At 55.3% G+C, this 25,464-nt stretch overlaps 1 protein-coding gene across 2 annotated transcripts in view; it reads right to left on the reverse strand.

Moving 5' to 3' along the window:
* The window catches only part of SFSWAP (splicing factor SWAP), a 69,566-nt gene that overhangs the window by 14,559 nt on the left and 29,543 nt on the right, over nucleotides 1–25,464 (reverse strand). For both annotated transcript variants that reach the window (XM_040464149.1, XM_040464151.1), the window contains 7 exons: nucleotides 24,125–24,362; nucleotides 22,833–22,964; nucleotides 21,754–21,847; nucleotides 20,667–20,838; nucleotides 14,058–14,288; nucleotides 12,838–13,028; nucleotides 3,912–4,177 (listed from right to left, as the gene is read on the reverse strand). In XM_040464149.1, the coding sequence (XP_040320083.1) occupies nucleotides 3,912–4,177; nucleotides 12,838–13,028; nucleotides 14,058–14,288; nucleotides 20,667–20,838; nucleotides 21,754–21,847; nucleotides 22,833–22,964; nucleotides 24,125–24,362 (1,324 nt within the window). The remainder of the gene's footprint in view (nucleotides 1–3,911; nucleotides 4,178–12,837; nucleotides 13,029–14,057; nucleotides 14,289–20,666; nucleotides 20,839–21,753; nucleotides 21,848–22,832; nucleotides 22,965–24,124; nucleotides 24,363–25,464) is intronic.

Raw genomic sequence — 25,464 nt, forward strand, 5'->3', positions numbered from 1 at the left:
ACAAACGTATGGCCAACTCATCTTTGACAAAGTGGGAAAGAACATCCAATGGAATAAAGACAGTCTTGGGGTGACTGGGTGGCTCAGTCGGTTAAGCGTCCGACTTCGGCTCAGGTCACGATCTCGCGGTCCGTGAGTTCGAGCCCCGCGTCAGGCTCTGGGCTGACGGCTCAGAGCCTGGAGCCTATTTCCGATTCTGTGTCTCCCTCTCTCTCTGCCCCTCCCCCGTTCATGCTCTGTCCCTCTGTCTCAAAAATAAATAAACGTTAAAAAAAATTAAAAAAAAAAAAAGGAATAAAGACAGTCTCTTCAGCAAGTGGTGCTGGGAAAACGGGACAGCGACATGCACAAGAATGAACCTGGACCACTTTCTTACACCTACACAAAAATAAGCTCAGAATGGATGAAAGACCCAAATGTAAAACAGGAAGCCATCAAAATCCTTGAGGAGAAACCAGCAAAAACCTCTTTCACCTCAGCTGCAGCAACTTCTTACTTAACATGTCTCTGGAGGCAAAGGAAACAAAAGCAAAAATGAACTGCTGGGACCTCATCAAAATAAAAAGCTTCTGCACAGCGAAGGAAACAATCAGCAAAACTAAAAGGCAACCGACAGAATGGGAGAAGAGATTTGCAAACGACATTATCTGATAAAGGGTTAGTATCCAAAATCTACAAAGAACTTATCAAACACAACACCCAAAAACCAAATAATTCAGTGAAGAAATAGGCAAAAGACATGAACAGACACTTCTCCAAAGAAGACATCCAGATGGCCAACCGACACGTGAAAAAATGCTCGACGTCACTCATCATCTGGGAAAAACAAAACCACAACGAGGTACCACCTCACACCTGTCAGAATGGCTAACATCAACAACTCAGGCAAAAAACACATGTTGGCGAGGATGCGGCGAAAGAGGATCTCTTTTGCGCTGCTGGTGGCAATGCAAGCTGGTGCAGCCACTCTGAAAAACAGTCTGGAGGTTCCTCAAAACGCTAAAAATAGAACCACTCTACAGCCCAGCAACTGCACTACTAGGCATTTATCCACGGGATACAGGTGTGCTGTTTCGAAGGGACACATGCCTCCCCACGTTTATAGCAGCACTGCCGACAACCACCAAAGTATGGAAAAAGCCCAAATGTCCATCGACGGATGAACGGATAAAGATGTGGTATATACATACAATGGAGTATTACTCGGCAATCAAAAAGAATGAAATCTTGCCGTTTGCAACTACGTGGATGGAAATGAAGAGTATTATGCTAAGTGAAATTAGTCAGAGAAAGACAAATATCATATGACTTCACTCACACGAGGAATTTAAGAGACAAAACAGATGAACATAAGGGAAGGGAAGCAAAAATAATAACAGGGAGGGGACAAAACATAAGAGACTCTTAAATATGGAGAACAAACAGAGGGTTGCTGGAGGGTTGTGGGAGGGGGGAAGGGCTAAACGGGTAAGGGGCCCTAAGGAATCTACTCCCGAAATCATTGTTGCACTATATGCTAAATACCCTGGATGTAAATTAAAAAGAAAAAACTAATTAAAAAAACAAAACAAAAAAATTAAAAAAATTACCAACAAAAAAAATAGCTAAGCTATTAAAGCCGAATCTTATTTTTAGGCAATACATAAAGCACACGAGTACTTCTTCATTCCACTTAAGGCAGAGAACCTAATGTGATATAAAAATAAAAAACAGAAGAAAAATCTTATACTTCAATAAGTTATGATTTAACATTTTTTTTTTAATTTCTTTTTGAGAGACAGCATGAGTGGAGAAAGGGCAGAGAGAGAGGGAGACCCAGAATCCAAAGCAGGCTCCAGGCTCTGAGCTGTCAGCACAGAGCCCGACACGGGGCTTGAACTCACAAACTGTGAGATCATGACCTGAGCGGAAGTCAGACTCTTAACTGACTGAGCCACCCAGGTTCCTCTAATCCGTGTTGATTTAAAAGACACTAAACACCATGTTGTTGTAGTGACTGTGCCTTCTGAGAAGCAACGTGTTGGTTTTCAAAACTGAAGATTCTTCTATGAGTGAGTCACCTCTGGGGACCCAGAATCACCTATACCTCGGACAGAATGCGTCCCTGGACCCAGCCACGCAAACGTTCCCTGCGTTAACATACAGATCAGTTCTGCTAGAGAAGGGCGCTGTAACCTTGACTTTCTACATCTTACGTAAAACTTCAGTCACGTGACACGTAAAAGAAAATGTTTCAACCGCAGCAGCCTACCACGAGTGGGAACACGGAGCACTTGGGGCTGGCAGGAGTCTGTACGAAACAGCCATTCAAGTGTGTGCCAGCCTTAAGAAGCAAGCCTGGCGGGTCCTACGCAGACGTTATGTCTGTAATGGGTAACCCTACCTGAAAAGATGGACAGTTAAAGAAAAAATCATGACGTCTCATTAGCAACGTCAATATTCGGTTACAACTTCACTATTTTCCACATGTCAACAATTCACTGCCGAGAACACCAAGCGCGCTCGGGCCCCTGGAGGCCAGCGCCAGCAAAGCCTGGACCGCGCAAGGCCCGCAGCCGCCGAGAGCACACACGGGACCCCAGACCAGGGATGAGGAGTCAGTTACGTTCCGCCGTCAGAGCCCTGCAGCGAAGGACAGCCGGCCAGGAGTTTACTGGGCGCGTTCCGTTCCTGCTTGGAGGGCGGCTCGTCAGAAAGAACTCTCTCGAAAAAGAAACTTTAAAATGTCTTTTGTATACATACAAATTCCTGGGGGCGTCTACACACTGAAACCACGTCAGCAAAGTTGTCCGTTTTATGGAAAAATGGCAAGGTGTGTGGGTGTCTGGGTATCTGCATGGGCGTGTGTGGTGCGTGTGCCTATATGAACATGTGTGTCTGGGGTGTGTGTGTGATGGCGGAACTTCTAAAGCACTATTAAAATCGCAGACACCAAGGATCAAAACTATTTATCGTGGAGGCAAGTGCAAGTTCACTGTTGATAAGTAAGTGTAAATACTTGTCAAGCCTCTGAGGTCTGGTGTGAGTAAAAACAGGGAAAGCATGTTGTTTTTAGGATCTATTCAGAGGCAAATGTGCACGAGCGTGCTTCGTTTTAAGCATCAAAAGAGCAGCGCGGCCATCATTTCCCTGGAAAGGAAAACCAGCATCAGTTACAGCGGACAAACGAGACCCCGCCAGCCCGAGCGTCGGGCCAGAGAAAGCAAGCCAAGTCCAGTCAACACTTACTAACAGATCGCGATGTGAGACGCAGGTTTTAAAACCAGAGGTTTGCTTTCCAAACCTCCTGTAAACCACTTGAAAAACAAACGGAAAACAAGACCAAAAAAAACACCCCGGCTGTACTAACCAGTAAATACTGTGACTCGTTAAGGGTCATGTTCATATCGTGGCTTGAAACCTTATGCTTTCTCAAACACCTTGTGAAGGTGGCTTCTGGCTAAACAGTGCCTCTTGACGGGAGGTCTGGACACAAATCAGCTGAGACGTGGACGGGCACGCCCGGGCCTCCCTCCTTGCACACACGTGCAGGGGCTGAGCACAGCCCAAGCGGTCCCGATCTCTTCCATTACATTTATGCACTCGACAGGAGTTAGCATAGGAAAGTCCACGCGTTCAAACAAAAGACCCCACCCCTGTGAGTTTTCACACACGAACCGATGTGCTGGGCCCGCCTCTAAGACCTGTTAACATTTAAATAAATCCATTTTTTAAAAAACTGTCAGTAGTTGATGAGCTTTGGAAATTAAACAAAAGACATCTTGAAAAGATGTCATTTGGGTTGGCAAGCTGATCCACACGTGAGCACTCACGAGGTCCGCGCTCGCTCGTCTCTGCCAGGCCTGCCACTCTGGGGACGGAGGACCCACCACCCACAGCAGACCCGTGCCACGAGCGCCCTGCACACCCACCTGGAGCGCCGCGCCGTCCGGTAGGCACTGGGGAGACAGTGCTTGGCTTTCGAGTGGGACCGAGGCCTGGATTTGGATGACGAGTGGTACTTGGGGGAGCGTGATCTTGTTCGAGACCGCTTTTTGTGCTTTTTCTTTTTCTTCTCTTTCTCTTCTTCTCTCGGGGGGTCTTTACTTTTGCTGGAGGGCCCTTCGGGGGGTTTGATGTCTGAAGTTGGCAGAGGTCTGCCTCCAGTCAGTAGAGGACAGGGCCCAGTACTGGTTTCCTGGGAGCAAAAGAAAATCTCCAGATGTTAATAAGAAAAACAAGACACTTATGAATGCATATTTATAAAGCTTCAACTTGGGCTTGAAATTATTCACACACGTTATTCACACCAATAATGTACTAACATCTCCTAGAGAAGACCGCGTCCCTTTTTATGGCTCTAAAACATCGCCCCAGTGTCTCCAGGGAAATGGTGGCTCTGTAAACACCAAGCGTATGAGCGACGGTCTCCCCAGATGGTCGTTCACCAGCCCCACCCGGCGGTGATGGATCTGATGACGGGAACGTGGCTCCAAGGACACTGTTTAAGAAAAGAGCTGTACTTGCTCCTTCATAAATAATTGTGACTTCGCATTAACAGAGAGATTCTTAAGCCTCCAGTTATGATTAGGCTTTTATGAATCTCTACACCAGTCTGAAAATAATTTTTAAAGAAGATCTGAATGAAAAGACATCCCTTTGATTCAAAGAACTCTGTCAAAAGATAAAACCCTGCCTTCTTTCCACCCTGTATCTGTGTGAGTTGATGGATATTAACTACACCTACTGTGGTCACGATTCTGCAACACATCTAAGCGAAGTCATCGTGCCGGAGACCTTGCACACGTGTGGTGCTGCACGCCTGTCACGGCTCGGTGACCCCGGGGAGAACACAGTTCACACAGCAATCGTTAACCAGACAACCCCCCGGGCACAAGCCAGGCTTCTCATGTGCTGAGTTGGCACAGGACTACGCTCGGCAGACTCCTGTTCACCATAAATGCCTTTATCCAAGTGAACCGACGCAGAGAGAATCCCCACTGCAAAGAACACCTGCACACAGACCGGGAGGTGGGCGATCCGTCAGCTGTGAGCCTCACCCAGGGTAATGCCATCTCTAGGAATTTCTTCTGAAGAGCATCCACCCAAGTGTGCAAGACGCACGCCCGAGGCCCCATGTCACGGCACTCTGTAACGGGCGTCAGGGTCCCGGTTCCATGTGGTGCATCTGGACAGCGGAATAGTGCTCAACCTTTAAACACGAGACGGCAATCCCACTTCCACTGACATTAGTTTGTCCACATCAAATTGTAAAATGAAGAAATGAGTTTATAAAAAAAAAAAAATACCCATCAAAACTGGAACCCCTGAAACCTTCCTTTCCCATTGTCCTGGCGCTCGGGGGCCACCCACCCGTGGTCCCCGAGCAGGGGCACTCTCCAATTCACTCTGAATGACCTTTACCTGCAGTCATTAAACGCTATACCTCAAGACACACACAGAATCCTGCACCCTGAGATTTGTCACCGTGCGTCTTGCAGATTCGGGTGGGAGACTCTGGGAACAAGGCCAGGCAGGTGCTGCAGCCCAACGGGAGGGAGGGTCGGTATAACTCTGCGACCACTCCCTTCCTCTCCTTGCGTCCCCGTGCTCTGCGGGGACAAGGCTGACCAGGACAGCGCTTCCTACTAAAGCTATCCTGCTTCCTCGGCTTGAAGAGAAAACGCAAGGCACTCATCCACAGAGACGCGCTCACCCCTCGGCCATTCCTGGCTCTGTCTCCCACCTGGCCTTGGGTGAGCAGAACCGGAGATGCTCGAGAACCCGCCCTGCTCCCAAAGCGCCCTGCCTAAGCGGGTTCTTGCGCGTCTAGTAACTCAGGAACCGGGAGCCACTGGGAGGAAGGCACAGACCTTGCTTTGTGCCCGCTCTGGTCCTCACTCCCCGCCTTCCAGGCGGCAGCGATGCCCGCATGTCTGTAAGGCTCGGCCTGTGCTGGCTCAGGGAGCCCATCTCAACACCCGACAGGAAACCACCTCCATGTCTAAGAGCCCCCGCGTCCACTCTGGCGCTGGGCAAAATAAACGGCACTGCAAGCCGAGAACGCAAGAAACCGCGCAGGACGCCAGGCAGCTCTAGAGGCCGGATGAGGGGGCTCCGCCCGGCCCCCGTGTCCTGCTGCGGGCAGGGCCTGGCTGTGCCGGCTGGTGGCCAACTCTGCCGCTGCGCAGTGGGAAAGCCAGCTTGGGGTGTGTTTTCAGACTCCCGATAAATCAGGAACACAAGCTGTGCAAAGGGCAAAACTGAAGCCAGGGATGGAGCTGGCAGCCGGCACCCTGGGACGGCACGCAGGGCCCGTGTGACAGGCGAGTGGGCGCGGGGCCACAACCAGCATCTGTCCTTCCTGAGCCTGGGCAGGGGGCTCCCGGGGAAGCCGAGGCAGACGTTCCGGCCTGAGCCAGCAGCCTGCTCTGGGGGGGCCTCCGAAGGGGACAGAGCCGCGGCACTCAGCGCTGCCCTCCAAGGAGGGGTGGGAGCATGTGGCCCTGTCGGTCACCGGGCACCAGGCCGCCAGAGACACAGGGAGGGTGCCTGGCAGCTCACGGGCTGGGTTTCTGTTTATATTCCTACTGCTGACCCGAGAACTCCTACCTCTGAGCATCGTTATTGCTTCTCTGTGATCGCGGTACCCCACTGTGCCGAAGTTTACTGCTCCTTTTGATGCAACAGGTAATCAGGCCGACATTTTCAACATTCCTTGTAATCGACTCAGGAGATCTGCTTATTCTTTTTTTTTTTTAAACTTTTTTTTAGCCTTTTTTATTTTTTTGAGACAGAGAGAGACAGAGCATGAATGGGGGAGGGTCAGAGAGAGAGGGCGACACAGAATCCGAAACAGGCTCCAGGCTCTGAGCTGTCGGCACAGAGCCCGTCGTGGGGCTTGAACTCACAGACCCCGAGATCGTGACCCGAGCCGAAGTCAGGAGATCTACTTATTCTAATAAAACGATTATCCTTCACCCTTAGTATGGGGGCCTCTGCCCAACTGAATGGAGAGGATTCACTGTGATGACCTCAGCTTACAGGTACCAACAAGAGAATATTCAGAAACCCAGTAATCAGACTTGAGAATGAAGGACTAAAAGGGTAACAAACACCACCTGCACAGTCCCTGCAGCCCACCAGCGGGTCCCAGGGCGCAAGTGCTGGGCGCAGGCTCTGTGTCGACATGTGTCAGGGACCCCGACGAGTGGGCCACCCCCCTCAGGAGAACGTGAGCAGTGGATGCCGGCTCCCTCCGCAGCCTGGCAGCCGCTCTCGCAGCCGTGCAGACACTGTGGGGGCGCCGGCCCTCTGTGCCCCCTCCCCCCTCCATCACCGGAGGAGGCTCACTTTGAGCAGGAGACAGACCAGAACGTTCCATCTCCTTGGTCATCGTGCCCGGTTGAGGGAGAAGCACACGACCCAGGTCGAGCCGTCCAGAACGTCCATGTGAGCATGGAGTGTGGAGCGGGGTCCCGGGCCGTGGGTGGTGCGGTGGGAGGACACAGCCGGTCAGCGGGGGGCTGTGCCTGGAGAGGAATCCTTGGGGCATCGCTGCCCTCACGACTCAGAGTGTGAGCCCCACTACGTCCTGCTGCTGCTGAAGCCACGTGGGGGCAGCGGGGCAGGTTTCTGACACGGGCAACCACAGCAGCCACGCAATAAAACAACTAGCTGTTTAGTCCGCACTCCGCTGCAGCGGTAGGGACGCCGTCTCTGCACTGTCCCCTGCAGTTAGCCGTCAGCCACGTGTGGCTACTGAACACTTGAAATGCGGCTGACACGGTCAAGGACCTGAATTTTGAATTTTATTTGATTCCTATTAGGTTACGTTTAAATGACCACGGATGGCGAGTGGCCACCGTGCGCCGTACTGGACAGCGTGTGTCTTGGAAAGTAACGGCTTCGCGCGTGATTGCCGCTCCCGGGTTAACCAGAGTCTCCGCCACCTGGCTCACATACCTCTTGACGCCAGACCTCCCTGCTTTGCTTGCAGAAGGCACCCGGCCAGGCCGCCCTGCGCACTGCAATCAATGAGCCAACGAGCAGCCGAGGGGTGCCCACGGGTACGCGCAGGGCTGCGGGAGGGGTGTGCGTGGGGCTGCGGGAGGGGTGCGTGCTCAGGGCTGTGGGAGGGGTGCCCACGGGTGTAGTGCAGGGCTGCGGGGGTGGTGCCCACAGGTGCGCGCAGGGCTGCGGGGGGGGGGGGGGGTGCCCACGGGTATGTGCAGGGCTGCGGGGGTGGTGCCCACAGGTGCGCACAGGGCTGCGGGAGGGGTGCGTGTGGGGCTGCAGGAGGGGTGCCCACGGGTGCGCGCGGGGCAGCACCAAGCCAGCGGAGCCGTCTCGTGGGGGGTGGAACGTTAACACCCCAGCAAAAAGCACCAGAGGGCAAGCCGCCACGGGGCAGGCAGTGCACAGGCTGGTCTGAGTGGTGTCTGTGAGAAACGGAGAGAATTTCAAGACTGCCTGCCCCGCCCCGCCCCTCCAGTAACCCTGGAAATGACGCGGCTCAGTCCCTGAACCACAGCGAAGTAAGCACCTGCCCGCTAAGCGGCTCAGTAGCGGGCCAGTCCCGTCCTGCCGCGGCACAACGAACTGCTCGAAACCAGACGAACTCGCATCTCCAGATAAAGCCTCACGTGTGAAACGACACTACAGTAACCATAAAACGGGACAATTCCACACACGCCTCGAGATGTCAGGCTCGGAATCGCGTCCTCTAAAACCGCACGCTGAAACCTCGGCTGCGCGTCATTCTCGCAGCGCGCGCCCTCTCTCCTGAAGCCACCCAGCTGCCCTGATCCGACCGGCGGTGCTCCCTCCCGGAGGACTCTCTGTGCAGTCCCCGCCTCGGGCACTGCTGCCCGGACTGCCATCGTGTCCTGCCCTTGCGCTGTGGCCGCTGTGGGCTTCCCACGGAAATGCCGCTCTTGCTCGTCTGCGTCCCAGTCTGGTCCCAGCACGCGGCTCCTGTAACCGCCCCCACCGTGCCGCGCGGTGCCGGTCAGGGCCTCGCTGCGCTGCACCCACCGCCACCACTTGAGCGCCGCTGGCCCTGGAGGGTCCCCCCAGTCTGTCAACTCTCATTACCAGGGTTCCTCAAGGCCCCACCCAGACCCCCCCCCTCCCCTCGGCAGGCCGTGCGCCCCTCTGCCTCCCGGGGGCCCAGGCATCACCCACGGCTCATCTGGTGTTGGCTGCTCTGTGCCCCGCTAGACTGTCCTGGGGGACAAACGGGGTTGTGTGGGCATCTGGGTGAGACACAGGCTTCTAAGTCACCTTCCGGAGGGCCTCGGTGCCTTGGAAACAACAGAGGCTCAGCACGCGCAATTGATTCCTGTTCCCACCTCCTTGCAGACTCCTGTTCAGCCTGTAAACCCAGCAGGATCATTAACTTGAACAAACTGCTGGTGTCTAGAAGGTGTCCTGAAATGTGCTGTCACTGGGCAGATGACTGCATAACCCAAGGGGGGTTCAAACTGAAGACCCCGGTTTCCCTTCATTTTGAATTAAGAGCACACGCACACCCCAAAAGTGAGACGTTCACGGGGATTTCTAAGCACCACTTGCGTGGATCTTTATGTCTCACAAAACTTATATAAAACGTAGCGTTCTGTCAGTATCCACCCCCGTCAATAAACACACCTCAGGACGTCATTTCAGGTTACCCCCAGATACATAACGTGCCCTCTCCTGACAGGCAGGTCGGTATGTGCAAGTGTGAGCTGGGCCGGGCTCCAAGGCGGCCTGTGCAATGAGTGGCAAAGTGAGTGATTTGGTGAATGCATCGTGTCCAGCCACGTGCTCCTTAAACCAAAGTAGTTCCAAGCGGCGCAGACTCCCGTGGACAAAGAGAAACGTCTGTGACACTGGTGACAGAGAAGAGACAGGCAGACGGCCAGGAGGCAACGAGGGGAGGCTCTGAAGGCGGCTCTCGGCGACGGGGGCCGAAGATGCCACCGGGCCTGTGAGGTCACCCAGCACCCCCGCAGCGAACACACAGAAGCTAACCCTCGCAGATGCCTAGTCTTTCCGCCCGTCAGACGGATGAGGATCAAAGGCTGGTGATAAGCGGCGTTGGTGGGGGCACGAAAGCAGATATTTAAAAGCGTTTCCACAGCCCGGCATCTGCCCCATGGACACGCGCACCGAAGTGAGTGCGCAAGACAGGACCCAGGCTCAGAGCAGCACCGTGGTCACGGTCACGGTAGCGAGGCCCCGGGAACAGTGTGCACGCCCACCACTGACCGGGCCAGGTTAAGGGCTAACGTGGGAGAGGCCGGACAGTCATGCATCCAGTAAATCCTCAACGAGCACGACCCCGATGTGGACAGAAACAGCTCTTCAAGGATGGAAAAACCAGGATAACGTGTAGGGTCCGGTCCTGTTACTGCGACATTTAAATCTACACACAGAAATAGATCCGTTTCCCGTGAGAACCCACAAAGAATGAAATGGAGCGCACGCACACACACGATGCAGCATTATGCACCTGGAAAAAGGATGTTCCGTGAAGCGAAGAAGCCGGTCCCCGAGGAACAGACACTGTAGGACTCCCACTTTCACAGGGCCCCAGGACCAGCCAGGCTGATGGACACGGACAGCAGAGATGTGGGCGCCAGGGGCCGGGAGCCAGTGGTTGACGGGACAGTTTCGTTTGGGAAGATGAAAAAGTCCTGGAGACGGAGGGCAGTGGCAGCCACACACGAGAGGAGTGTGCTTCATGCCACGGCACAGGGGGCTTCAAAAGGGCTCAAACGAGGGGTGCCTGGGGGGGCTGAGTCAGTTGAGCGGCTGGCTTCCGCTCAGGTCACGATCTCACAGTTCGTGAGTTTGAGCCCCGTGTCGGGCTCTCTGCTGACAGCTCAGAGCCTGGAGCTGCTTTGGATTCTGTTTCTCCCTCTCTCTCTGCCCCTCCCCTGCTTGTGCTCTCTCTCTCTCTCTCTCTCTCTCTCTCTCTCAAAAATAAACATTAAAACAATTTTTTTAAGAGGAACTATAATAATCAACTGTATGTTTATTTTATAAAATAAAAACCTAAAATAAAAGTAAGAAATGGAAATTTCCATAGGAATCGTGAAACAGCACACAAGAAGGAAACCAAACTTCCTCTCCATTTTGTACCTGTCCCTCGCACCTGAATGTTTTGGACACGTGCGTGCCCTGCTTTAGTAACAGCGAAAGCAGACCCTGCTACACCCTGGGGCAGATGAGCCACAGCAAAATCCTGCCGGGTTCCGGCCCGGGGCCTTCTGGGCGGTGTCTTCATGCTGTCCCGCGCACGTCCGCTCACACAGACCCGGGGTGCCACCTGCTCCCGCTGAGCTCAGGTCCCCAGCACGAGACAATCCTATTCCCGCTCAGCGGGGGTCGGGCGTGCCGCCTCTGAGCCTGGGCTACGCGCAGAACACACACGCGGGCAGGGTAACCTGTCCCCAGAAGCTGCTTTCAGCTGAGATTACCGTCCAGTTGAATCCCGGTTATGACAACTGCCAATGTGATTAAAGTATTTCTGTTTCAAAGCAGTTAGACGTTTATTACCATCTGCTACTACCGCTGCACTCCTGCTCAAATCACTGAGGACCCACAATCTGTCCCACTAGATGCGCAAGAAGATCCACCTGGTGACCAAACGGGAAGCAGAAACACCCATCTCTACGTCGTGCAGACGTAAAACACGCTGGAAACCCGGCAGGTGGGCGAGGCCGCGTAGAAAGAGACACAGGAGAAAAGCCTAAGCGGAAGCCCGTCTCGCGCTCACAGGGAGAGAGTTCTGGGGGCCGTGACCAGGCAACACGGCAGGCTGGGAAACAGACGCGAGCGCGTAGCGGCACCGGCTGAGTCCACACATGCAGGCGGCCGTTACCTCGGTCTCTTATTCGCCGCACCGACGACACCGGGACAACAGACAACGCAGGCAACTGGCAGTGCACCCAGGGCCCCCCTGCGCCCGATCCCCTGCCACACGCACAACTTCTGTTACGTCCCGGGCCTCCCCGGGCCCGTCACCACAGGGCCGCGGCTCCCCAAAGCCCAGGACTGGGGGCACCTGGGCCCACACCCGGTGGCCCGCCTCGGGGGTGCAGGGAGAGGAGCGGAGGTGGCCGTGTCCCGGCATCCCCCTGGGCACCCCCACGCCTCCGCACACTCGAGGCCGGTCCGAGGACAGCCTGCAGGAGCCCACCCCTCCTGCCCTCCTCGCCGACCCCGGCTCTGAGGCCGCCCGCCAGGCCTGAGGGCTCTGGACTGATTCCTGAGGGGAGACAGCACGGGCTCCGCCTTCAACAGGAGGAGGGAGGCCTGAACTCCGTGAGCTGTTTTCCACGCAAAACAAATAAACCAGGTGGCTGCACGCGGCCAAGATCTATTTTGAATAACGGCCTTGGGCTCTCAGAAATGTCAACGGAACCGAAGGGAAAGAGCGCAGGGCTGCTTCTACGTTCCGGGGAAAGGCCACTACAAAAGACACTTTGGGGACGCTGGTGTGTGGACATGCGAGCCCATGGGAACGGAGGGCGATGCTGGCAGAGGTGCTGGCCCTCCCCAGAAAAGGCGGGAGCGACCACAGCTTGTTTTCTTTTTTAATTCAAGTCCTGACGCTGATGTGGACCCGAGACGTCACAGGTCTTGCTCTGGACGAGTCTGTCCCCAGGGGAATGTGTGTGGGGGGCGCCCCCCCCCCCCCAGCGAAGCCCAGGGCCCAGAGTACCCTAACGGGGTCTTCCCCAAACTCACAGCGGAAGCACGCCGGCCCCCGCAGAAGAGCGGGGTCTGCTGACAGCCCCCTCTCAGGCTGGGGACCCGAGTGGCCAGAGACCCTCGCCCGCGATGCTGAGGTGGACTCTCACTCACCTCTGCGTTGAAAGGATTTTCCTCAACTTTTCCGACTTCTGCCTCTGGCAGGGGATTTTTCAAGGTTTGTAAAAACAAAGCTGCTTTCCTTTTACGTTCCGCTTGAAGCTGCTTCTCCTTCGATTCCTTGGACGCCTGGGCCAGCTTCTCCCTGGCAGCGGCCGCCAGTCGGTCCTCCAGCTTTTGCTTTGCTTAAGAAACGAACGACAGAAAAAGTGACGTTTAGAACAAGTGCTATTCTGAAAACACCTCGCTATCTTAGTTTTCACAAGCAGCGAAAGGGTCACGGGATACGACGTGGTTATTCTAAGAGATTAACGTGACACAAATTTCAGGATAAGTAAACAAACCAGGCAGGCTGAATTGTGAGGCAGTTAGTTCATAATGCTCACTGTTAGGATTTTAAATATTTCACCCTCAAAATCAAAGTCGGAAGGTGGATGGGATTCCACACCAGGGAGAGTCGGAGTCATGAAACCCTCAGAAAGCCTTAGGCTCTCGTGAACACGGGTCCCTAATGCTCACGCTCGACAAGGGGTGCTGCGTTCGAGCACGTCCCGACACACGGTTCTGTGCGCAGCGGTACGTGCACGAGGGGACCCGGTGCACTGGCCTGAGCCTGCTCAGGAGCCCCCTGGAAATGTTGTGTCACCTGTCTGTGCACGTGCAGGAAAAGCAACGTCCGGGAACCAGTTAGGACAGACAGGAACTGCTAACTGCTGTAGCGCAAAACAGAACTATTTAGCGGTAAGAGACTGGGAGAGGCCCTCCCACACACTGCTGGTGGTCGGGGGCCGGCGGTGGCCAGGCTGTGACCTGTGAAGACAAGCCCCAGTCTGGAAACCAGCTCCGGCCCACGTCCTCTCGAAGGGCCTGTCTGTGGGCAGAAGGCCTCACGAAAGGGTATCTCCTAGTTGGGTCCATCAGCCGAGCCGGGATCACGGGCTGAGCATTCGACCCGAGGCGGCCCTCAGAGCGCCAAGGCCCCCACCCCCCAGTAACGCGCTCTCTAGAACGAGCCGCCGGGGGCACTGCATCCGGAGCTTAGGAAGGGCAGTGCCCACCGCTGTACCAGAGAACTCTCCGCGTGCACCAAGCACCAGCTGCCCCCAGGTCCTGCCGTGCCCCGGCTGGGGGCTTCATCCCAGCGCTGCGGGCTTAGGAGGCTAGTCCTGTGCCACTGCCTGCCTTTCAAGAAGGTGTAAAACGTGCTGACAAACCTTGCTTCGCCTCTAGCTCCTCCTGGGTTAGCTGGGGCCGCTTCTCCTCAACAACCGCACAGGGCGGGGCGACTGCCGGGGTCGTGTTTGCGGTGCCGCTACAACTTTCTTGGCCTTCTTTGCCTTCTTCATCATCATCACTGTCATCATCTAGCTTAACACGGTTTTTTTCCAGGGGAAGGAGGTCATTTTCTTTGGCCTTGATCGCAAAGCTTATTGGAGCAAATGAAGCTATTGGGAAAAGTGAACATGGTGACGCACGTTTAGGTACCTGGAGGCACAGAGCAGAGCCCCCACGGCCCCGCCGTCCACGCGAGCGCCAGCTGCGGGGTGGCCTCCCTGGTGCAGCCGCGTCTCACGCCCAGGGGCCTCTGGGGGCGGCGGCAACGCCTGCGTTGTCAAAGGGGGCTGTTCAAATGCACGCTGGGCGCGGGGAGGCTGGCCCGCCACATGCGTCTCACGAGGAGCACGCCCAGAGCGGCATCCAGGGCCGCTGCACTGGTAAAGGGGCACTTCCTCTTGGGGTTTTCCTTCTTTTTTGGGCTCAGCACGTGGCTGAGTTGGTACAAGTCAGACGTATGATGTGACTCCACTATAAAAAGGTATTTCTAAAAACTCCCAGCCGTACACGGTAGCCTTTTCTCACAAAGCAAGTGACGGGATCTGTTTCCTTCTTCGGTTTACCGGGCGCCTGCTCTGTGCTGGGCGTCACCTCTGACCGCTCGGCAGCTGTGACAAGACTTTCAACCCACTGTAACGAAAGCTTAGGTGGTTCAAAGTCCTCCCCTAGAATGTTTGGGGACTTCAGTGAGAGACCTACAAAGGCCCAAGAGGAAGGAGCCTTCCTCCCCGTCCCCCCACCCACTCAACACTGACCCGCGGAGCCCCCTCCTCCAGACACACAGCGACGCTGGTTCTTAACGCCTAATTGCTTGCGTTGTGCTACTTCACTCTCAAAAACCACGAACTATTACTCATGAAAGACACTCAAGTGAACGACGAGGAAGGGAAATTTTAAAGTGCAGCGCAAACAGCCAACTCGGAGGGGGAGCAGGATCCGGGTGGGTGTGCTCCATCACCCACACTGTTTGTACACGTGCTTGGGATTTTCCACAAGAGAACAGGGCAGGTTCTAGAAGGGATGTGTCTGCGGTGACCGCAGGTGGGGAGGGGTGGCCCAGCTGGCCCCCAAGGCTCCCGCCCTCTGCACTTCTGGCTCCAGAACCACGCAGGCCTTGAAGCACGTAACCACCCCAATAACGCTTTTGTCCACAAGCACCCCAAGAGAGAGCACCCCCGGATCCTAAATGCTTGGAAAGGCACAGCTGGTAAGTCAGATGGAAAACAGCTTCAGACTGACTGCACACTGCGCCCCGATGCACGACAACCCCTGAGAACAGAGCACACAGGGGTCACAAACACGGTCTGCTGGGGAGTCAGTATTAACCGTGGTGCTGTGCTTCTGCTGGAAACAGTCCCATCTTTGGGGGATACGTTAAATCATTTACGGATGAAAGGCCACGATGCCGGGGACCCCCTCCGAAAACGCTCCGGGGTGGGCTGCAGTGAACGGCAGGGGCAAGCCTGGTCTGTGGCTGGGCGGCGGGAGCGGGTGGGGTGCTCTCATACACCTTGAAATTCTCCGTGAGGAAACAAGGGCGACAGTGCTAACTATTGCCTACAGGAATACGATCTCTTTAATAAACAGGGTTGGCAAAACTTGAAAAGCAAAAAAAACTCACTTAAGCGTTAATCAAAATTGCTCAACTTGAGGCTACAGTATTACATCTCAAAACAGCTTTATGGTTTATTTATTTTGAGAGAGAGAGAGAGAGAGAGAGAGAAGGAATAAGAGCGCATGTGTGTGCGCGGGGGAGGAGCAGAGGGAATGCCAAGCAGGCTCCATGCTATCCGCTATCCGCGCGGTCCGACTCAGGGCTCGCCCCGACCTCAAGAACCACAAGGCCATGACCTGGGCAGAAGTCAAGAGTGGGACGTTAAACCGACTGAGCCACCAGGCGCCCCTCAAAATAACTTCACAATGATCATTCTCAAACCATCTGTCACCCCAAATTCGAAAGGTCAGCAATCAACAAATACGAGACTTTACAACGAAAGCTTCCGGAACACTTTCTATGCTAACACGACGCCTATTGTGGACGTCTGGTATTTATGCATGTGAGGTGCAAGGCCAAAGAGCAGCCAGACCCCGTCACGGGGCACAGACTCTCGACCGACTTAAGACAAACGGAGTAGTGGGGCAGCCTGCAGGCCTCACCTCACACCCACAAGCCCGGCAGAGACGCCCCTGGGCTCCCTACGTACAGATGAGGAAACCGAGGCGAAACAGGCCAAGGAGTGTCCCGTGCTAGCTCAGGCAGAGAGCGAGGGCTCTGAAACCGTTGCTCAGAGTAAGGGTTACTTGAGCATCTGATGACTCTGCTGCAGCCGCCCACGGCTCCCTGCGGTGGGGACGAAGCCCCGGCCCTCCCGGCTCTGGCCCCGGGTTCCATCTGTGCGGCCCACCCCCTGGTAGCCTCCCCTCCCCCGCCTCTGCCTCCTTCCACCTGCTTCGTTCTTTCTCCTCCAGCCTCAGCTGGTGGAAGCCTGCCGGGCCTCTCTCCTCCACACCTCTGCACATCTGTGTCATGGCCACAGCCCGCTCACCCGGGCTGCAGGCTGCGGGGTTGTCGTGGGCACCGAAGTGGCCGGGAGCCAGGCCGGTGCGGCAAGTCCTCAGCCAGCGCGCGTGGAGGAGCTCCCTGTCCCCAGACCTCCGGGGGCACGGGAACAAGCTTTGCTGCTGGCGTCAGCCTTCACAAGTCATTACGTTCTCTGTGGAAAACTTTGAAACCACAGGTGGACAGGACGGAAGATCCACCACAGCGCGGATGTGGGAGAAAGTCACCCGCACGGTTCCCGGGCACACACACGAAACCGGGGCCACAATGGACCATGTTCCAGCCTGCTTCTGCTCCCCAGGCAGCATCTTCCCACATCTCTGTGTCCACAAAGGTCATTTTTAAAATTAGGGCTATTATTTCTTGGTCTGGAGGTTCCAATTTATTACATGGTCTCCCACGACCATTGCCAAGGTTTTATTTCTGAAAGCTGGCGAGCCCCGTGATGAACTCCTGCTCTGGATACCCGGTGGAGCCACGGCTCCGAGGGGGAGGGCATCCGCGCGGAGAGGGGTCCCTGCACCGGGCGGCCTCTTCCACATGCTGCACCGAGCCGACGCGGGTCCCCATCACCCTGCAGCCCCTCCCTCGCTGAGCATTACTTTCCAACTTCACCAACCCAAGAGGCAAAAAACACCATTTTAAAATACACTTTAAAAATGTATTTACTGACCATCTATCTTTCTTCTTTTGTGAGCGATCTTTTCATATCTTCTGTCTCTGGTTTTCTCGCTGCAGTGAGTGTCTTCTTGTCAATGGATGAGCGCTTTCTACGGTACGGATTTGAACCCTCTTATCTTCTGTTAGCGATCGACGTTTTGACATTTGTCTTTAACTTTATTCAGTACCTGTCCCCATCAGACCTACTATTCTTTCCTTATGATTTACGGCTTCAACTCTTAGAAAGTCTTTTCCAACGCTTAGGTTACTGAACTTATTTTTACATTTTAATACTTTATCTGGAATCCTATTTCTCCCCCCAAGACAGAGTCAGTTGTTACGGTAAAGAAGCTCTCCCAGCCACGCGTGAGGACACTCTGATGCTTCTTCACCACCTACGGATGGAGACAAAGGACAGCTCTCGCCTGCTCGCACGGCTGACTGCGTTGGCTGGGTGGCGAGGCATTAGTGTCCCTGTTGCTCGGGGAGGGGCCGACAGGCCGCTAGCAAGCTGCTCGGACCCCTTAGTTTGTCCTGCGCGTGGCAGTGGCTTTAGTCCCGCAGGTTTCACGCCCTCTTGTGGGAAACAAGCTTGGCCTCGACTCCGGCCAGCTGACTGTCTGCAACGTGGTCCCCACTGAACGGTGAACGCTTCCTAAATTCTCTGAGACCCACACATGTGTCATGCTGCCGCCTCTTGAGATAATTTTAGCAATTTACACTTTCTCAGAGAATTTTTTCAGTTATTTCCAGATTTGTTTAAATGCAGTTACACGCGGTATCCACGTACTGCAAATGCCTGTGACTGTTTTCTCACGCACTATGTGTTGTGCGTTTCCTCCACTGTTCTCTGCAGGAAGCCTGCAGTCGCGTTTTACTGGTCTTTACCAGTTTCTCACTGGTTCCCACTTTCATTGTTATGGATTCCCTTCTCCTGCTTTCCTTAGATGCACTTTACAGTTTCTTTCTAGGTTGTCGAGTTGAAGGCTCGTTATGGTTTCTGTTTCTCAACATAAGCACACCAGGTTATGTAGGTTTTTATTTGAGGTTTTCACCGCGTGTGATAATTTTTTGACAAGAAATATTCTCACTGGGGCACTCGGCCGGCTCAGTCGGTGGAGCGTGTGGCTCTTGATCTTGGGTTGGAGTTCGAGCCCTGCACTGGGTGTAAAGATTACTTAAAAAGAAAATCTTCAAAAAAAAAAAAAAAAATCAAGAAGAAGAAACATTCTCATCGTCCTCGCTTTCTCTCATTCCTTTGTAAAAGTCTGTGCCCAGTAGCATCCAGAATACTGCTCATTCAGAATTTCAGACACACCTTAATCATCTGGCTTTTACGGTGCAGACGTGGGTCTGATGCACCAACAGGCCTGTTCTCTGCCCAGGGGACAACTGCCTGCTCTTCTCTGTGGATGCTTTGCTGCCACCTCCGTCCTCTTGCCTGGGACAGGAGAACAATTTTCAACCTGTCTTCTCACCGGGCCTGACTTTCAGGCTTTCACTGTCTTACCACGTGGAGGCCGGTCCTCAGCGGGCTACGCGGAGGTCACACCGCCAGCCGCACTGGGCCCTGGTGCTCAGTCACTCTGGCTCCTGGCGCCCGTGCGCCGAGGTTCAAGCCAGGGCCGTCAAAGCCGTGGTGCCCGTCTGGAGCCGACGGCCTGGGGCAGCGGGTGGGAGGGAAGCAGGACATTTCTGCCCCAGGTGCCACACGACCGTGGGGGTGTGGAGGTGGCCCTGGTTCAAGGGCAGGCCGCCTGTTGTCCCCTCTCTGCCTGACAGTGCGCTCCCCCGGGGCTCACTGCCACCGAGTCCTGAAGTGTCCCTCTCTTCCCTGGGTGGGAAATTCTGGGTGGGCTGCCTTGTCCCGCAACATGGACGGTAAGAGCCTCCCCCACTTCCGTAGCAACAACAGATTTTATTCTCTACTCATTACGTTCCTCTGTTACTTCAACGAGCGTCTGAAGGTGGCCAGGAAGGGTGAGGGACTGAACACAAGTGCTCAGGTAAGTCCTGGAACGAGAGGCCCAAAGACCCTTGTGTGCATGTCTGGTCTGGCGACTTTCCCCGCTGTCACCCGTCGGGGCCGGTCTGGTTAGTCTGGATCACCATCCTGTGCCACGAGGCCCCTCAATGCAAAGCACAGGCCTTTCCCCGGGCCCTGCCGCCTTCCCCAACCCTGCACCTGCCTGGCCTCCGCCTGTGCCCCACGAGCCCACTCCCTCTCCCACTCCCCTTCCTGCAGCTCTGTGACTGACCAGCGGTCCCACCAACACCCCCAGGCAGTCCTGTGCCCAGTGTCCTCACAAAGTTACCCAACTGGATGCAGTTGCTCCTCTGATCTGGCCCCTGGGAGCCCACGAGCTGGCCATGGACACCTTCCAGGCTGTTCCCCGGGACCCACCCGCCACTCCAAGCCCCGCCTGCACAGCCTCTACCGGGGACGACAGCCTGGTCTTGGGACCACCGTTACACCATCAACACCGGCGTGCACCCCTCCTCCCCACAGGCTTCCTCGTTTCCACACGGCGGGACTCAATGCATCTTCACACACTTGACCGCTTACTTCTTTGCTAACGTGCCTGTGTCAGCTTTTCCCCGCTTTTTTTTTTTTTTTTAATTTTTTTTTTTTCAACGTTTATTTATTTTTTTTGGGACAGAGAGAGACAGAGCATGAACGGGGGAGGGGCAGAGAGACAGGGAGACACAGAATCGGAAACAGGCTCCAGGCTCTGAGCCATCAGCCCAGAGCCCGACGCGGGGCTCGAACTCACGGACCGCGAGATCGTGACCTGGCTGAAGTCGGACGCTTGACCGACTGCGCCACCCAGGCGCCCCATCCCCGCTTTTTATTCTACTGGCTTCCTTCCATGCACATCTGTCCTGCTAGATGAAGAACTCCAAGAACACAAAAGGCAACCAAATGCAGCGAGTGCAGTCCTGCCCGGTAGAGGCCTCAGGACATGCCACTGAACAAATAAAGACGACTGATTTCACTAGTACAACAGTGTGCACCTAAGTGTGCTGTCAGAAGTCCAAGGAGATATGAAACATCGTTTGAAACACGCTAAACGTTCTCACTGAACTGCCACAACAGGGACACCTCACGTGAGCTCAGGTCCACACGGGCCCGAATCAGGAGAGCACCGTGGCGCACGGAAGCTTTGTTACGACCACCTGACAGCGGTGACTCCCCTGCCCTGCGGCCAGAGGCACCTTTCTCTGAACTTGAAGGAACCCGGCAAGGCCAGGACAGGCAGCAGCGTACCTTTCACCAGCTTCCCGTCTGCGACCGTCTTACTGGACGACGCCTCCTTCTTCCCCCCGGGGCCTCCTCTTCCTCCTGCGTCGGCCGAGTCTTCGCACACACCGTCCTCCCCAGCGTCACTTGGCTTTTCAGGGGCAGATTCTGCCGGGGCCTCTTCTGGTGCTGACACAGCCTAGAAAATAAACATGACCATAAGCTGCTCGGTAAGGAACCGCCCAGGATGGGTCACGGACAGACCGACAGACTCCGCTGGACCACATGTTACTGCTCACGCAGCACTAAGGAACGCACTCTTGGAAACTCAGACCTGCCATTGTCTGATACAGCAGAACAGAAAGGGGAGTACGCGTGAGGCTTTCCCTCTGGAAGCACAGAACGCGTCTTAGAGCTCTAACACCGCCCGGGCGCCGATGCTCACGGCCTTTTCTCTGGACGCGGATGCCCAAGAACCCTTTCGGGGCCGTGCCCACCGCCCGCAGGTGAGCCATATGCTAGTCTGAGTGATCACAGGTGTGAAGTCCGAAGAAACCCACGGACAGCGAGCAAGGCCTACGCCATCTACCAAAGCAGGTCTGAACAAAACGTCAGGGCGCCATGTAACGAGGGGGGTGGAACAGGACAGCACTTGAAGGGTAGGAGGAGCAGCATCCAGTGGATCTGAGGGTCACACGTGGGGACGCGGCCCGGGGGCAGGCCGCCCGAGGACGAAGTCTGCGGCCCGGAGTGCACCACGCAGCTCCCGCGTCAGCCGTGCACACACGTCTACGTTTTATGCACGGAAGGAGACGTTGTACAAATATGGTATGTGGCCTCCACCAAAAGCAGTTACAAATAACAGCCACCGGGACATCAAACGCTTGGAGAGCGCGGGTGCTGTGTTCAGGCCACGTGGCTCATCAGTGAACTATGACTACGGACCCCAAACACCGGTTTCACCTCTGAGAGGCGGGGAAGGGTAGAGACGGCATGTGCTGCGCACGACCGTCCGCGCCAGGGGCTCAGCGAGCCCGTTCCTGCATCCCACCCGTAGGCACAAAATCCCTGCTGCGTCCAGAACCCGGAGCCTCCCTGCCCTGCAGACACACACCTGTGCACTGTCGCCCCCTTCCTTCTGGAGGAAGAACTGCTTCTTGAACTCGTAATAGGCGTTATACTGGTGCCAGGGCTGCAGGAACTCAAACCTAGGAGCGGAGAGGGTGGTGAGTCACTCGTGCGGGCATGCGCCCCGGCTGGCGCCAGGGTTCCTCCTGCCTGTTCGCCGCCGGCAGACGCCGTCCCCGACGCCCTCCAGCGACCCACTCAAGCCAGGTACCGCCTCGGCCGTGCGCAGAAGCAATGGCCGTACCCTCCCCACCTCGTGGACAAGGGAGACGAGGTGTAGGGAGGGCGCGGGGCTCGCCCACGCTCGTGCTGTAACGTTGTAACCGCCACCTCACTCTGGATGGTTCACACCCAAGGCGTGGAACGGGATTTCATTACATGGCAGATTCTTTTGTTTTCTGCTTCTTCGGTTTTTGTTTACAAACACACACCTTTTTTTTAACTTGTATTTTTTTTTTTTTTTTACCTGGCACACGTTTTTTCAGTTTTTATTTTCATTTCATCTAATTCACACGCAGAGTTATAGCAGTTTCCTGAGCACAGTGTAGTGACAACACCTCTGTGCGCTGCCCGGTGCTCAATCCTTCATTCCCATCACCCACCTCACCCTCCCTCCCTGCTGAGTGGCAGATTCTTCGTTTTAGAGAGAGAAAGAGCGAGGGTGTGATCGGGAGACAGGCATAGAAAGGGGGAGAGAGAGAATCCCAAGCAGCCTCCGTGCCAAGCGCAGAGCCCGATGTAGGGCTCGAACCCATGAACCATGAGATCGTGATCAAGAGTCGGGCGCTCAACTGACTGAGCCCCCGGGCGCCCTGAATGGCAGAGTTTTGAAAAGCACGGGTGCCAGCTCTGTTTCGGGTACTTCGACATTCCTCCTAAAGAACAAAACAAGACAAACGAGTCCCCCCCACCCAACTGCAGGTAATTCAGCAAGGTGGTTGTAAGACGTATTTACGTAAACACGTAAGGATTAACCGCGGTGAAGAGAGAACGCGGCTAGACTGACAAGCTAAGTGACGTGCCGAGCACCCGTGTCCGGCCACCACACGCCACTCCTCCCCTCACCTTTGGTCATTCTTAGCACGAACGCTGGTCTCGAACTTAAGGCCGTTCCGAGCCACGTACTCCGCCAGCTTGTCGATCACAGGCTGAATGTCGGGGGGCGGGGGGATGATGGCCGCCACGGGAGCAAGTGCACTGCGGAGAAGAGTCTCATCACACGGTGCGGGGGCCTCCTGAGACTGCCGGCAGGTGCACCGGCGCAGAGCGCTGCCGAGGGCTCTCAGCGTCCCGGGCCGCACCCGCACGCAGTTTGACACACACACAGGGCGGCTCTGAGCGTGACCTCAAACACAAAAACTACCCAAAGTCCTCTGGTTTAAAACAGGGACCAAAATATTGTTGCCAATGGGTAAAAATGGTGGTTTTATGGAAATTAAGACTTTAAATCATGAAAACAAGTTCACCCCTAACATTTCCCTCCAATTAGGAGCTAATTTTTTTTTTTAAAATTTTATTGGGGTTGGGGGGCAGAGAGAGAGGGACAGAGAATCCCAGCAGGCTCCACACTCAGCACAGAGCCCGATGCGGGTCTCCATCCCATGACCCTGGCATCACGACTTGAGCTGAAATGGAGAGTCGGATGCTTAAGTGACTGAGCCACCCAGGCACCCCACGAGCTAATTCTTAGAGGCAGCCGAGAGTAAATCACGTGTTGACTTTTTTTCAAGCTAAAAAGAGAACGTGGGCAGTGCAGCCCCACATTCTCATTTCACACCCTCTTTCCTAGCACAGTCAGAAGGCAGGTCATTTTGCAGAAACATCCAAGTTTCTGTCGACTTCCAGCACAGGCACCCGGTGCCCCCAACAAAGCACCTGCTCTGTCTGCAGACACCTGGACGCTGCCCCGCTGCCCACTGCCACTTTAGGTCAGCGGTTCGATGGGTCTGACAGCCAGAACCCCATCTGCCTACGGCTTGTGGGAGTCACTTGTGTTAACTCCACAAAAGCCTGTTTCTTGCTGACAACTGCAGCTTCGCTTTGCACTGGTCTTCCTTCCCTAGTACCGCCCAGCTGAGATGTCAGCACATCAGAAAGACCGGACACAGGGGCCGGGGCAGCGTGGGGTGCCAAGGACAGGGGGTTACGAGGGTTGAGGGGCGCTAAGGATACGAAGGTTGGGGTGACGCGGGGCGCTGACTGGGAATCAATTTTCTCAGTGTTTACGACATGCAATTTCTGTTATGCCATCAACTCTGCAACCGGGGATCTGGACCCTGAGGTCTTCCACACACCCTGATGAAAAACCCCAAACCACGAACGCGGAAGTGCCAGGCGAGGGGCAAAAATGGGCGTACCTTGTGGTGATGGTGGAGGTCACCCCGCTGCTCGACTCTGCTGTGGTTGGGGGGGGTGGGGGCGTGGTCCCGGGGGGCGGCGGGGCGGCGGCCGTCACTCCGGCGGAGCTGGGCACGGCCACGCCGGCGGGCAGGGCGCCGTAGTAGGTGGCCACGTCGACCCCCGGCGGGGGAGGAGCCAGGCAGTAGGTGCCATCCGGCAGCATGTAGTAGCTGTAATACATGGCGGCCACTGTCGCTGTGAAAACACAGGTGCAAGGTCACTCCTGTTCGTCCGCTCCCACGCCGTTTTCTGTGCTCTCTGATGTAAGAGAGGCTGCCCCCGGGACACGTGATTTGGAAGGACCGGGCAACGTGCAGACACACACCTGGGGACTACAGGGAAGGGGCGGTGACCGAGCACACGAGACGACCCCTCTCCAGCAGCTGGCGACCCCCGCTCGCGGGACCCCCGCTCGCGGGACCCCCGGCAGACCTCCCCCAGGAGGCCGGCCTCGGTGGCCCACTCCTTTCCCGGTTATTCTCAGGGCACCACGCATCCCTCGTCCTGAGAGGCGTCTGTAAAGTTGTTTGCACTCGGTCACCAGACAGCCCCGCCCACCCCGCCACGGTGCGCTGTAGTGAATTTACCACAGCCCGAGGGACACAGGTGCCCGGCTCTGCTGTCACTGGGTGACCTACAACAGCTTCCTAGCAAGTTGGGGATGTAAGCAAACACCGGTTTCAATAGTGAAAAGTCCTGAAAGTTTATTCATCTTTTTTTTTTTTTTTGAAAAACATTCAAATCTATCGAAATCACAGAAAATTCAACGATCCTTGGGGCACCTGGGTGGCTCAGTCGGTCAAGCGACCGATTCTTGATTTCAGCTCAAGTCATGATCTCACGGTTCACGAGTTTGGCTCTGCACTGACAGCATGGAGTCTGCTTAGGATTCTCTCTCCTTCTCTCTCTGTTCCTCCCCTGCATGTTCTCTCTCTCTCAAGATAACTAAGTAAACTTAAAAAACAAAGATTCAATGATCCAATTAAAAATCACTTCTAATCCTGTTGGGATAAGCGAATGGTTCTCACCACACAGAGATTTAATTTCCTTTTCCTTGGAGGATGGTGACAAGATCTTTCCAACTACAGACTTCTACTTTGATTTTCAACTAATTCGCTTTAAACCAAGCACATTTATCAAGCGTCCGGCACTGCGCGCCCCTCCACTCAGGGACCAGCAGCCCGAGGCGTCCCTGCAGCGGCCGGCCTCCTGTCCCTGGCTGGAGTCACGTGCAGCCCCGCATGCTGTGGGCTCAGCCGCCGCAGACGACCCTCGCGCTTCATGAACACGCATGCGC

This window comes from Herpailurus yagouaroundi, unplaced genomic scaffold (genome assembly GCF_014898765.1).
Source record: "Herpailurus yagouaroundi ecotype Mexico unplaced genomic scaffold, PumYag 437, whole genome shotgun sequence".
In the NCBI taxonomy this organism is placed as follows: Eukaryota; Metazoa; Chordata; class Mammalia; order Carnivora; family Felidae; genus Herpailurus; species Herpailurus yagouaroundi.